The sequence below is a fragment of the Tamandua tetradactyla genome, chromosome 23, assembly GCF_023851605.1.
Source record: "Tamandua tetradactyla isolate mTamTet1 chromosome 23, mTamTet1.pri, whole genome shotgun sequence".
NCBI classification, from domain to species: Eukaryota; Metazoa; Chordata; class Mammalia; order Pilosa; family Myrmecophagidae; genus Tamandua; species Tamandua tetradactyla.
The window spans coordinates 26,310,109-26,323,926 of NC_135349.1; the positions used below are offsets into that span (position 1 = coordinate 26,310,109).

Below are 13,818 nucleotides of genomic sequence, written 5' to 3' on the forward strand. Positions count from 1 at the left end.
GCCAAGCTTGGTGCCCATTCAGCCGAGTCCTGTGGGTACCAGGTTAGGGAGCCCTCCCCAGGTGGCCCTCTTCAGATGATAATGGGCCAGTGTTGGCTTCCTGGCCAGTCCCTGGGCTGTGAGTCTCCTGCTGGCAGGGGCAACCTCCAGTGGGGCATGGGCAGGTCAGGAGCACAGGTGCTAGAGCCAGGCTCATGTGCTGGCTCTGCCAGCGCCACATGCTGTGCCCTGGGTGCGTCACCTCTCCTAGCTGTGCCTCAGCCTCTTCACCCTAGTAGGAGGGTGCTGTGCTGAGCTTTTTTTGGGAAAAACCATTAATTATTGCATGACAAGCACTCAGAACAGGGCTTCTCCTGTGTTGAACACCAAGCATGAGCAGCTCCTCTTCCTGAGGTGTGATTTGTCCTGGGTGCATACCCAGTGCAGGACTTGCAAGTAAGTCTTCCATAACTGGATGTGGGAAAAGCATACAGACAGATGTGAGGATGAGCAAGGGCAGAGGCTCCGTGAGGGGAAGCGGGCCAAGGCAGAGGAGTCGGGGTGTGACATTGTCTGCAGCAGGAGCTACTTGCAGGCTCTGAGCAAGTGGAGGAGTGCATTGAGGGTGCCAATGGGGAGTTGTGATTAGGCGGCAGAGGCCTGTGCAGGCGGAAGCTGTCTGTGGGCTGGAACAAGACAAAGAGGAAAGCATCTTGGGACTGTCTCTTTCCTGGTGTCCTCTGTAGTCATTTGCTTGTCTCTGAATGCTCCAGAAGAAGGAAGCCCACAATGTTGGCATTCTCCCAGTGGGGCTGGGCCTTTGCCTGTTTCTGCTTTTGTTGCTTCCTGTGTTCAGGTTCAGTGGGATGATTGAAACAAGGTATATTCTTCTAATGACGCCCTCTTCTTTTGCCTGTTTATTTCCAGCCAATGCTACCATAGAGAAGTTGGAGGACTTCATCAACAACATTAACAGTGTTTTGGAGTCCTTGTATATTGAGATCAAGAAAGGAGTCACAGAAGATGACGGGAGGCCCATCTATGCGCTGGTGAGTGCAAGGCGGAGAGCCCTCTTGTGGCATTTGTGAGGAGGCAGAGCCCAGACTGCCTCTTAATGAGAGCCCTCATTTACGGAGAGGAACAGTGTTCCCTGTCTCAGACTCTGAGGGGAGAGAGCTGAGAAACTGAGACTGGTCCTGCTCGCCTGACCTAGGCTTCCTTTCTGTCATCCCACAAGCCTCTGTGTCTGTAGTCTTTCTCCCTCCTCACGGCTTGAACTTTGACCAGAATGAGGGTCAGGCTTTCAACTTCGTTCTCTGCTCATTGCACCCAGGGCAAGGCAGTGACATTCCTTTGCAAGAAGTCACCCCAAGTGCATAGAGGATTAGAATTAAAGGGAGAAAACTATTTTCCATTTGGAAGAATACATAGAAGCTGGAAAAAGAAAATGCAGGTGGGAGCATGAAGGGTTGAGAGCCATATTGGGCCTCCTGTTGGTTTCAGATTTACCCATGGAGCTAGGGGACAGGATGAAATACAGGCTGGGGAGAAGCTGGCACACCCCCGTCCACTGCTAGGCCACCACCTAAGACAGGCTCCTAGGAAGCTTGTGCCCACTCCCTCATAGGCACCTAGAAACCAGGCCTGGGCTCAGAAAGACGTTCTCTGACCCTGAGTTTTCTAAACTCTGTTTCATGGAAAGAAGAGTAATGCAGCCAAATAATCCATGGAAATACCAATCAAACGAGGTGAAGTGGATTTCTTTACTATGGGTTTTCCCCATGCCTTTTGTACTGAAACTTTTCTAGCATGCAGAAAAGTTTCTTTAACTCGAATTTGGAAAATGCTGTACAACCTTGGGAGCCCTAAAATCTCTGACGGTCATACCTGTTGACTGAACTAAAGGTTAAAATCTGTAAGATAAAATGTACTAAGAAACGATGATAAATGTACTAAGAAATGATGATCATGCATCTATGTGATGATGTTAAGAATTACTGATTGCATATGTAGAATGGTATGATTTCTAAATGTTGGGTTAATTTCTTTTTTTTCTGTTAATTAATAAAAAAAAAAATCTGTAAGATAAGACTTGGTACTATCCCTGCATCCCACAGTGCCTGGACACAGGTGCTCAGTTTCTGGCAAGTGAGTGTATGAGTGAGAGATGAATTAACCAGGGAAGGGCACAACCTGACCATTATGTTGCTTAACTTTTAGGTTAATCTTGCAACAACTTCAATTTCCAAAATGGCAACAGATTTTGCAGAGAATGAATTGGATCTGTTTAGAAAGGCTGTAAGTATAGCACCTCCCATTTGCCCATCAGCTTGGCTGCCTGTGGGACATTTCTGCCTTCATCACAAGAAGTGGAAGCTATAATCTTCGAAGGTCACTGCGGGGAGTCCAGGCCACCGTTGCTGCCTGAGAAGGGGACGCTTGCAGGGAGAGCCCTCTGAGAGCCTTGCCCAGAATCCCCAGCTTCTGGTGTTAGGTGATTCTAGGAAAGAAGGCCTGTTACAGGTTTGAGCCCTGACAGGGTGGGCAGCATCAGGGCATCATGGGCCTGTGATGCAGCTGATCGTGATTTACTACTGGGCATGCAGAGTGCGGTCCCAGTCCAGCAGCATCAGCATCACTTGGTACTTGTGAGAAATGCCATGTCCCATGACCCCCCTCCCCAGCCACCACCCCGGAGACCTCATGGAGACATTTGCAAGGCACCAAGCTACCAGGCTGTCAAGCTGCTTGCTTGGCCCCTCTTGCCATGCACTTGGTTGAGCACCTGGCTCAGATAGTGGTTTTTGGCTCTGCATACACACCACAATAACAGGGTAGTTAAAAAAAAAATCTGATGTTTTGGCCACACTCCAGACCTGCCTTATCAAGACTCTCTGAAGATGAGGTGTTAAAGCCATTACTTTGTAAAAACCCCAGGGCTGTTAGCAGCCAAGGCTGAGAACCAGTGCTCTGAGAGGAGAGAGGCAACCGTGTCTTCCCAGTGCTCCCACCCTGCTTTGGGAAGAAGAGTGAGAGGAGCTTGCCTGTCAGCCCCTCCCGGCCCGGAGTCCGCATTGCCTCTGTGGCTGCCCAACTTTCTCCCACTCGAAGACATTGGGCCTGACCTTTGCTCACCCTGCTTCTGCTCTCCTGCCTTCCCTGGCTGTAGCTCAGCCTCCAACTGCCCACCTTTGAGGGAAGAGAGCTGGTACCTCATTGATTCCATATGTTATTTCTCCAGCTCCTCTCCCTCAAGGAGGTAGGGTGGGGGTAAGAGAGGTGAAGTGACCCTTCCTGAGTTTTGCACAGTAAGATTATTTATTTGGGATAAGGTTACATGAGTGACCATTGAGTCAGGAGGACTAAATACATTTATGTCCTTGATGTGTATCACATATTATCCCAGGGCACAAATCTGCCTGTAAGTTAAATGTTCAAGCCTTACTGCATACCTGCCAGCAGTTGACTTTATTTCCAGAAGTTGTTTTTGCTGATTTAATAAATAGACTAACGTGGCCCCTGCTGTTTCTTTCAGTTGGAACTGATTATTGACTCAGAAACGGGCTTTGCATCTTCCACAAACATTTTGAACCTGGTTGATCAACTTAAAGGCAAGAAGATGCGGAAGAAGGAGGCTGAACACGTACTGCAGAAGTTTGTACAAAACAAATGGCTGATAGAGGTACTTGGTGTGGTGGTCACCCCTCCTTGGCTTGCTTTTTAGACCAAATAACATGTTTTCCTCTAAAACTGCATTCATAGCCAACTGATAACTGTTGAGCCCAGCTCTTTTGGGTCCTTATTAGCTTTAATATACACAGTGCCCCTGTGAAGAGGATTTGGAGCCCCAGGTTTTCCCACATGATCTGTCCAGGAATTGCACCCAGGCTTTGGGGCTCCAGTAGTTGAGCCCTGGGCCCTGGACTATGTTGATGGCATAGGAAGATGGTTAAAAGCATGGATCTAAGGGCCTCACATTTCTTGTCTGCAAGAGCAAAGCAATGGTACCTAGCTCATCGTGTCATGACGAGCAGAAAGAGACAGTGTGTGTCAGGTGCTTATTGCTGGGCTGCCTGGCATACATGGTGAGCTTGCCGAGTTCATGGATCTCCTTATTCTTGCTACTATTACCCACAATATATCACTCAGGGCCTGTGCTTGGATTCTTTCGTTTGGAGAGTGGCCCTTAAGGAGCAAAGAGGAAGCATAGAAAATCTTTTAGAGAGGGAGCTGTGAAAGTCTGAAATGACCAGACTGCAGGTTTAGTTTCTAGATGCCTTGCTTCTGCTGATGGGAGCAGAACAAATATTTCAGTTGTTTTTGTACAAAAGTCACCACCATTTCCAAGAAACCCAAGAGCCAGACGTGCTCAGCTTCTACCCAGTATCCCCCAGCTCACCCTGTAAGTGCCTGTGTCAGCTCTGGATGTGCTCTGTAGTGGCCCTGAACTTCCCCTCTGGTGGTCAGACCTATGGTCAAAGGCTGCTGTTTGGGGCTGGTATGAATCTTTACTTCCTGTCCAGGGAGAGCTTACTTCTGGATGGTCACAGCGACATTGCTTTGAGTTTCTGGATTCTAAATTGCAGTCTGGCCTGAAACAGTTCCTGAGGGGCCTGATGGGAGACGTCAGTGGAGGTCAGAGCAGGTGGAAAGGGAGAGGAGTCCCACCTCACACTTAATGAGCTTCCGTTGAGGCCAGCAGCTACTGGGCACGTCCGTGTATATCCTGTCCTGGAGGCGTCCCAGTCACCCTGTGACGGAGACATCACTAACTGTGCTTTAGCTGAACATTGAAACTACAGCTCGGTGGTCTGGTTCCTGCTTGATGCTCCTGCCACACCCTTTACGTGGTAGGGCCCAAGCTCAGACAACACTGCAGGGTGACTGCAGCTCCCTATCAATTGTTTTGTCAGTTTTTCTTCCTCTCGTTACAGAAAGATTAGAAAATATCAATATGCAAAAAGAAACAGGTTGAAAAGTCACTTGTTGTCTCACCCTCTAGAGCTAAACATTGAAACATTCTTGTGTACCCTTTGTATCCTGCTTTTTTAAAAAATGTTTTTATCATGTAAAGAAAGAAAAAGCAACAATTTTCAAAGTACACATCAGCAAGCAGTTACAAAACAGATTTCAGAGTTTGTTATGGGTTACCTTCACTATTAGATTTTTCCTTCCAGCTGGTTCTTAACACTGGAGGCTGGAAGAAATATCTTCATAGTGATTTAACAGTCATATTCGTTTATTAAATCTTGTTTTCTCTGTTACAGTTCCTCCTTCTCCTTTGATCCTTCTCCCAATCTATAGGGATCTTTGGGCAATGCCTGTTCTGACTTCCTCATGATGAGAAAGGGGTATTGACACTAAAGGATAGGGGTTTGTAATTAGTTGATACTCTTGGAGAGGCTGATACCTCTGGGTTTCAGTATTTATCTGGCCTAGGAACTCGCTGGAAATTATAGGTTCCAGGAAAGCAAACACAGTGCATGGAACTTTTATAAAGTCTCAGTTTGAGCCTTAGGTGTTCTTAAGAGTTAACAGGAGTGGTATTGGTTGGGGTTTAGCAAACCATGGCAATTAGCACTATCTAACTGAAGCTTGCATAAGAGTAGCCTCCAGAATAGCCTCTTGACTCTATTTGAACTCTCTTGGCCTCCACCCTGCTTTTGACCTGTGAGTTATCATGTGTATCTGGCAGACACTGACATTATCAGGGTATGTGATGCAGAGGTGCAGACTGTGTAGCTGACCCGATCATTTGACTTGCCCTTTGATATAACCAGAGAGGCCCGTGATAGAATGGAAAGACCATGTCTCCTATTCTGATGGCTACATGTCTAATTCATTAGTCAACATTGAGGAAACATGAACTGCCACAGACTCCCAATATATTTGGGGTGTTGCCCTCCGTTCCAGGTCTCCTTCAGTCCTGCTTCTTTTCTGTGACTTGGTAATGCCTTATTATTTTAGTGCTTCCTGGCCATCCCAGGGTTTTCAGAGGATGTGTCATGTGGACTGTGCATTGATGCAGAAGCCAGGAGGCCCAGCTTCATTGGGGGCTCTGCCATCACTGTGTGATTTGAGGTCTGTCCCTGCCCACTCTGTATTCTGTTTGCAGCTTTGTCTGTAAAATGATGTGAAGTGATGCAGCTGGTTCGGTGATCAGATCAGGGCCGCTCTGGGAAGTGGGTAGGCCAAGCTGGAGTAGGGAGGAGTGGAAGGAGGGGGCGTTTTGGTAGGAGTTGTCTTGGGAATAGTGCCCCTTCCCAGCCTGGCCAGTCTTGGAAGGGCCGTGACAGGCCTTTCACTCCAGGCTGTTCTGCAGATTGAGTGATTCCTGTCTGAAGGCATAAGTAAGGTGCTGGGGAAATGGGGCAGGGCTGTTGTTCCCAGTGCCTCTGAGTTCTTTGCCTAAATTGGCCCTGCCTGAGGCTCTGCAAGGTGGGTACTATTGGTACCACCTGGCTGGGATTGATAGCCTGCAGTGACGAGGGGTGTCCAGAACCCCTTGGGCTGTGGTATGTCAGAGGCCCTGAGTAGGGAAAGAGCTTGAGAGCTTGCTGCCCCTGCTGGCTGTCCCTGCAGAAAGAAGGGGAGTTCACCCTGCATGGCCGGGCCATCCTAGAGATGGGACAATACATCCGGGAGACCTACCCTGACTCTGTGAAGATCTGCAACATCTGCCACAGCCTCCTCATCCAGGTACTGCCGGCTGGTGTGTAGAAACTCCCCTGTGGGCTACATTCTGATACTTCCCAGAATGCTTATCCTGGGCCCAGGCCCCTGGAGTTGTCATTTCATGGTCCACTGAGAGCAGATATAGGTCATCTTCTTGGGAGTCTGAGGATGACTCTCCTAGCTGATGGCCATGTGAATGCACCATCTTTGTTCCCCTGACTTCTCTGTTCTAGAACAAGGGTTCCTTTTTATCTGATTTTTCTCCAGAAAGGCTCCCATTAGAAGTCTCCTAAAATCTGTATAAAACTCTATGGGGGTAAAACATATGGAACAAAAATAAGTAATGGGAACAAATGTTAAGATAAATTTAGTAGATTGAACAAAAAAAAAACTCTATGGGGAACATCTTTCCATGGCGATGACCTGTTTTATACTGCCTACCAGCCCTCTCTAGGGCTCTTCAGCACCTGAACCTGTGCTGCATTTTCATGCTTCCTTTTGAATTTCCTTTTCTTTGGCAGTTTCCAACTATGCTATGATGAGCCTCTATACTTATATCCTTGTACACATGTCAATTATTTTCTTGGGTTGAGTTTCTAGAAGGGGAATTCCAGAAACAAAGAGTGCATGTGCTTCTCTCACAGCTTAGGATCCACATTGCCCACTTGCTGTTCTAACAAGCTGGAGCAGGGCCCTGGGCAGAGCCAGGAGCATGGAGGCCATGTGGCTCCAAGGGTCTGGCCTGCTGCTGCTTAATTGTCTGACCTCTGGAGTCTTCCACATCCTCTGAGTGACCACTTGAGTTAATATGTTCAGAATCCTAAAATAAAACCCACTGCACTGAAGGCTTTGAGATAATTATCATCGTTTATTTGGGCCCCTGAAGATAAAAATAGTAGCCTGCTGGAAATTGTCCCAGCAGCTTCCCTGACAGTTGATGAGACACAGGTATGTCCAAGGGTCACACTGACTTTCTTGTTTCAGGGTCAAAGCTGTGAAACCTGTGGGATTCGAATGCACTTGCCATGTGTGGCCAAGTATTTTCAGTCTAATTCTGAACCGCGTTGCCCACACTGTAATGACTACTGGCCCCATGAGATACCAGGTTCGTGATCCCTGAGGAGCGCATGGGCTGTCATCCTGCCTGCTGGGACTGGACTGGCCTAACAGGACTGACCATATGCACAGGCACCTGGTGATGGGTAGTGCTCAGAGAAGGTCCCAGCAAGTGATTTCTGCACTAGCAGGACCTGAAGGCCACAAGGTGAAGTACAGGCTGACTTGCTTGCACTGGGCTCTCTGGAACCACTTGGGAATTCTAAAGTCTGTGAGAAGCTGGAATGGAGAAAGCTCCCTCTCAGGCAGTCATCTCAACAGGGGAAGTAGAAGCATGTTGGCCACCACTCCCTTTATTTGCTGGTGCTATAGGGCAGTGGGAGGGATTAGCAGCGAAGATTGTTACAGACACAGGATGGTGTCCTTGGGGTACGATATGGGTAGCTGTGGTCATGAACTGCTAGTATTTGTGTACCCAGCTCCTGCCACTCATGGCATCTTGCCCTTTCTGTACACAGAAGTCTTCGACCCTGAGAAGGAGAAGGAGGCTGGTATCCCCAGATCCAACAAGAAATCCCTGCGGTCCCGGCAGCACTAGCCCAGTGCACTGCCGAAGAGCTCACTGCCTTTGGGTAGAAGGACTGACAGCCCGTTCTGCAAGAGAGGCAACCAGCATTTCCCTTGAACATGGGTCGTCTCCCTTATTCTTATGGTTTCTAGTATTTAAAGTTTGGAATAAAATTCTTGTGAGCAATTGCAGCAGCCTTGATCTGTGGTCCTGTGCCTCTCTGAGATTTCGTGTTGTGGCCTTTCCTTCTTTTCTGGAGTTCATGTGATAACTAACTTGGACCACTTGGTTTGGGCTCCAAGCAGGTGAAGTTAGCAGGGCTCTCTCCTACATGTTCTAGAGCCACAACCAGCTCAGGACTGTCACTGTCCTTGGTAGAAGTGGCTTTGCTTTGAGTCTGGCTTTGATCAGTTAACCCATCAAGACTTGGCTAGCTCTGAGTCTAAAGTATGATTAGGTGCCCACAGCACTCCTGATCTGAATGACCTTGGGCTGACAGTCTTGACTGGACTTGTGTGCTTCCTCACAGGACCCCTTTGTGCCCTCTTGAGGTGGCCAGCACTCCTGCTCATCCAGTTGCTCAAGCTGGAAGCCAGAGTTCAGACTAGATAACTCCCCCTCCTAGGCCCTCCTGCATCCTATCAGGCCCCAAATCCTGTCAAACCCACCTGAAAAACGGCCCTCCAGCCCCACAGTCCCTGCCCACAGCCAGGACCCATTCCCTCACGTACATGTTGCCATCAGTTCCTTACTGGCTTGGGAGCTAGCCTCACCTCACGTTTCAGGTGTTTGGCATTTCATCAGTTCCTGAATGAGACATTTTGTTTCCCACCTCTGACCCTTTGCACACATTGTTTGTTCCCTCAGCCTGGACACACTCCCTTGTTGTTTTCTGTCCCACCTTTCCCTGATGACACCTGAATACCCTTTAGGTCTTGGGTAGGCTGTCACCAGTTCCAGCTCCCATAGCTGCCATGCCTTCTGCATTTCCTTTACCCCACACACCATTGTAATTTCCTGTCTCCTTTCCTTTTCTCCACACCTCAGTATCAGTCAGGACTCTGCAATTTAAAGTGACAGAAAACTTAACTCATACTAGCTTAAACAAGGAAGGACTTGGCCAGAAGTGGGGTTAGCTTCAGGAGTAGCTTGATATAGTGTCTCCAGTGATGTCACCAGGCACCCATATTTCTCTCTTCTCTGCTGTCATTGAGCTGGACTTGTGCTCAGGACCGATAAGATGGTCTCCTAGAAATCCCAGACCCATTCTTCCCAGTACCTCATGCTCTCATACCGTGCTGAAGGAAGGAAGAGGGTAGGTCTCCTTCAGTAGCTCCCCCAAGCCCCAGCAAACATCCTCATGGCTCGTGGCTCCAATTTGGACACTTGTGGAGGTGGGGGTGGGATGAGCCCGTTGGTGGGTATGGTGGGTTGGAGCTGCGTACCACAGAAAAACAAGTTCTTAAACCATTCCTGTTGGTGTGAACCCTTGTAAATAGGACCTTTTGATGAGGTTACTTCAGATAAAGTGTGGTCCGGGATGGGTCATAATCCTCTTACTGAAAGCCTGTTCTCACAGAGATAAAAGCCTCAGAGGGAACAGCCAGGAGCTGTCAGCAGAACCCGGAAGAGAATGGAGAAGCCAGGAGAGGCCTTCCTGTGGAATGCCATGTAACGGAGCTAAGGACCAAGGATCACTGGCAGCCAGCCCCAGAATGCCAGTCTTTTGGAAGAAAGCATCACCTTGATTTAGACTTCTAGCCTCAAAAGCCAAGAAATACCCACTGTTTTAGCCAACCCATTGTATGGTATTTGCTTTGACAACCAGGAAACTAAGACAGTTGGCAAATTGTGGCTCACCCCAAGGCCATGGGTAGAGCAGTCCTTCCCAAGCTGCATGGCCAAGAGTGAGGAGGGAATTATGCCAAAGCAAATTGAAGGTAGTATTACCAACCAGAAGGACAATGAACTGGGCACCAAAGAAGTGGCTTCTACCCAGGGCAGGCAGGTTTGCCCCCATAAACCCAGTGGGATGGGACATCTAGGACATGGTGAACAAATGACACCTGCAGGTGGGATCCTTAACCTTCTAGACCCAAGTCCAGTTTTCCTGACCCTGCGTGCCCACCTCCCGGACAGGGAGAAGGTGTTTGGCTGGGCCAGCTTGGGATCCTTGCCTAGCCCACTGAAGGCACTACAAGCCCACTGATGATGTCCAGCAGGCAGCCCTGACTGTGGTGGGGAGTTCAGTAGACAAGTCAGGCAATAGAAACCCTGCCTAGCTGGCCTAATTTAAAAGGGGTTTCTTGGAAGGGTGGGAGGGAATTTGCAGAAATGACCAGAAGGCAGGGGACCAGTTTATGAAAGACTGACCTCGGAATCAGGGTTTCTGGATGGTGAGACCCAGTCTTCAGTCACAGTTGCCACAGTAAGTGAGGTTTCTTCCACCCTTCCAACCCTCCAGGGACTGACCTAGCTTCAGTCTAGCGCTCCGCCCCTCGGCCAGCTAGAAGGGGAGTGAGTCCTGAGTATCAGACCCTCCATGACTCCCTGGGGAAAAGGTAATTCTCCAAAATGCAATCAAGACTTGTTCTGGAACAAGAGAGGATGAAAGTCAAGAGGCAAAAAATAACCCCCAACAGATACTGTGGTTAGGAGGGATGAGGCAATTCCAACCAGCCATCTGCCTGCTTTTCTAGTTAGGTTGTGTGGTCAAAAAGAGGCAGTCTCAAAAATTCAGATACAGGCAACTGCTAGTTGGTGACCCAGGAATCCTGAACATGTGGCCGCTGGGGACATTTGCCTGCCCGCCCCCAGTCCTCCCTGCCTCTAAGCACTTCCATGGACACCAATGTGAACTTGCTAAGAAAAGAATCTTCTCTCCTTGCTCCTTAGCAGTCCCCAGCTGAAACTCTTGTGCAGAACTCCAGTCTCCTCATCTGGCATTCAAGGCCTTGGATCTCAGCCCTGCTAGCTGGCATAGCCTGACTTTCCACTGCTCTGCCCTCCCACTGACACCCATCACTCCCCAAACTACTGATGGGACCAGTGCAACTCACTGCTCTTCTGACTGCCAGCCTTGCCCCTTGCGGGCCGTTCTTATGTAGCAGCTCAGACCACTGCACTCCCCGGCCTAACACCCTGGTGCTTCAAACCCTATGACCCAGGCCCTGCAGACCTCTCTACCACCCCCGCTCCGTTCTCTCTCAACTCCCTCTGCTGTAGCCCCACTAGCTCCTTTCTCCCCCAGGCCAAGGCTTTCCTCCCTCAGGACTTCTGTACCTGCAGTTAGCAGCTCCTTCCTCTTCATGGGCAATTCTGGATTCTTGGGCTTCCAGGCTTCCATTCAGATGTCAATTACCAGAAAACCACTTTTCCATCAATACTTTCCCTGCTACCATTTGCTAACCCATTAGCCTGTTCTGTGGCCTTCATAGCATGTATCACTCTCTGTAGTTATTGGCCTACTGTCCATCTCCCCCTCATCCCCTTCTCCAAGGTCATGTTAAACGCCAGGAGGGTAGTTAAACACCACGTCTGGCTTGGCGCCAGTGTTTGGAATAGGATTTCTGCCACATAGCTGATGGGCAGTGGTGGCAGGGTGGGTCCTCGTGCATGCTGTCTCTCCTAGGCTCTGTAAACAGCTGTGTAGCACTTTCATCCCAAGTCAACTTCAGAGTCTCCAGACCTCAGAGCAGAGCCAGCCCTGTAGCTGGAATTACCAGCAACATTAGAATTCTGATAAGATGGGCCTCGAGATCAGGTTGGAATGAATTTCCCCCCAGTTCCTAACTTTAGAATCACACTGCATTACAGAATGGCTTTTCTTCAACAGTTTGGAAGTGGGGCTTGTCAGCTGGGATAGGTGGGATTGTCAAGGCTGGGCCACCTGAGTTGCTGAGCCTGGGGAGAGGGTGTGAGCCAGACCCACAGGCCCCTGGGCTGCAGCTCTCCGCGAGGCACCACCGTGCCTCTCAGCGGGCATGCTGTTTGATGCCTTACTTCCTTCAGCAGATTTGGTGTAAATTCTTCATTTGAAAAACTAAGTAAACACTATTAACAACGCCAGGTAGGGGAATTAAATTATCTCCTCACAAGTAATTGATATGGAGCCTGGAAGATTCCACTTTCTAAAGAGATCAGGTGTTCATTCACCCTTTTTGTCATGTGTGTCACCCCCACCCTAGATTCCCTGCTGACAGCTCTCCAATGTGAATTCTGGTGGTCTTCCTTCAAAACTCTGAAGTCCCCAAGATCTGCATGACAAAGCCCAAGTCCTTGGGCCTAGTTCGGGGAGGACAAATCACCCAGTTTCAGCCCCCAGCACGGCTCTCCCATCCCCTTTCCGGGTACCCAAGGGTGACTGTTAGCAGCCATGCCCCTGGCTTCAGGGTGGCACCAGGTGTGGGTGTGTGCCTGAAGCCTAGCCCATCAGTCTTCCTTGGGGTTCTCTGAACTGGAGGCAGAGGAGAAGCAGCTGCTTGTGGGTCAGGGTGCTGAAAGGATCCCGAGTGGAGCTTGCTGCGACCAAATTCTCCTTGTAGACCAGGGCTACTCGTGAGAAGGCAGAGACCAGGCTGAAGCCAGCGGAAACAGTAGCTGGGGAGAGAAGCCTGGGCTTCCCCAGCAGCTCCATCAGTGCCCTTTCCTGCTGTGTGAGTCACATCTATTTTGCTATTAGTTTTGTTATTAAACTAGTCTGAGTTAGGTTCCCTTCACAACCCAGCACACCTGGCATTCAGGTCCCTGGAACAAGCCAGGCTGGGGTGCCTTTCATTTCATCTTGTATCATTGCTCATCCCGCCTTAGGCCCTCTCCCTTTGTCTCCCTGGAGAATCCTGTGCACCCTTGCAGACCCAGCTCTGCCCTCCACCCCTCTGATCCTCTCCCTCCCTCCAATGTGTGACCACTTCCTGCACCGGACTACTGCTTCCCACTGTGGCTTCTTTTCACACCTGGCAACAGACAGCAGTGCAATTGGTTGAACAAATGACTAAAAATAAAACTACCTTTATTTTTTTCTGATTACTTACATTATTTTGAAATATTCTATAGTTTTAAAATTTTAAAATTATAGAGAACTATAAAGAAAATCAAATCACCCATAGTCTCACTACTGGCCTAGATACACCAATTGTTTATTTGGAGCATTTTCTTTAGGACATACAGGTACATACATGTATACATGTATATATATACACATATATACATACATATATGTCTGGATCTAAAAATTAGACACAGTTATGACTTCCCCATGACCTTAAATATCTAAGTGTTTGAGAGCTCTAAAATGTTCCATTGCATCGAAGAGCTGACTTAGGATGTCCCCAGTATCTTATTATTACAAATAAAGCTGCGATGAACATCCCTAGACATATATTCTCCATAGCCATTTTTCTGATATTTCCTGAGAATGGATTTCTAGCAGTGGGATCACCAGATCCAAAGGTGAACATATAAAGGTTCTCAGTTTTAGCTAAAATTGGTCGCGCTGACCAGCATGCCCTCCTCCTCTCATCTATACTGAGTACCAGAGT

At 48.8% G+C, this 13,818-nt stretch overlaps 1 protein-coding gene across 4 annotated transcripts in view; it reads left to right on the top strand.

The window, feature by feature from the left end:
• NSMCE1 (NSE1 component of SMC5/6 complex) overlaps positions 1–8,472 on the top strand; it is a 43,136-nt gene extending 34,664 nt beyond the window's left edge. For all 4 annotated transcript variants that reach the window (XM_077141476.1, XM_077141473.1, XM_077141474.1 and 1 more), the window contains 6 exons: positions 907–1,028; positions 2,200–2,277; positions 3,515–3,661; positions 6,562–6,678; positions 7,639–7,759; positions 8,229–8,472. In XM_077141476.1, coding sequence (XP_076997591.1) covers positions 907–1,028; positions 2,200–2,277; positions 3,515–3,661; positions 6,562–6,678; positions 7,639–7,759; positions 8,229–8,308 — 665 coding nt within the window. In that variant the 3' untranslated portion in view covers positions 8,309–8,472. The remainder of the gene's footprint in view (positions 1–906; positions 1,029–2,199; positions 2,278–3,514; positions 3,662–6,561; positions 6,679–7,638; positions 7,760–8,228) is intronic.
• Positions 8,473–13,818: the final 5,346 nt, after the last annotated feature.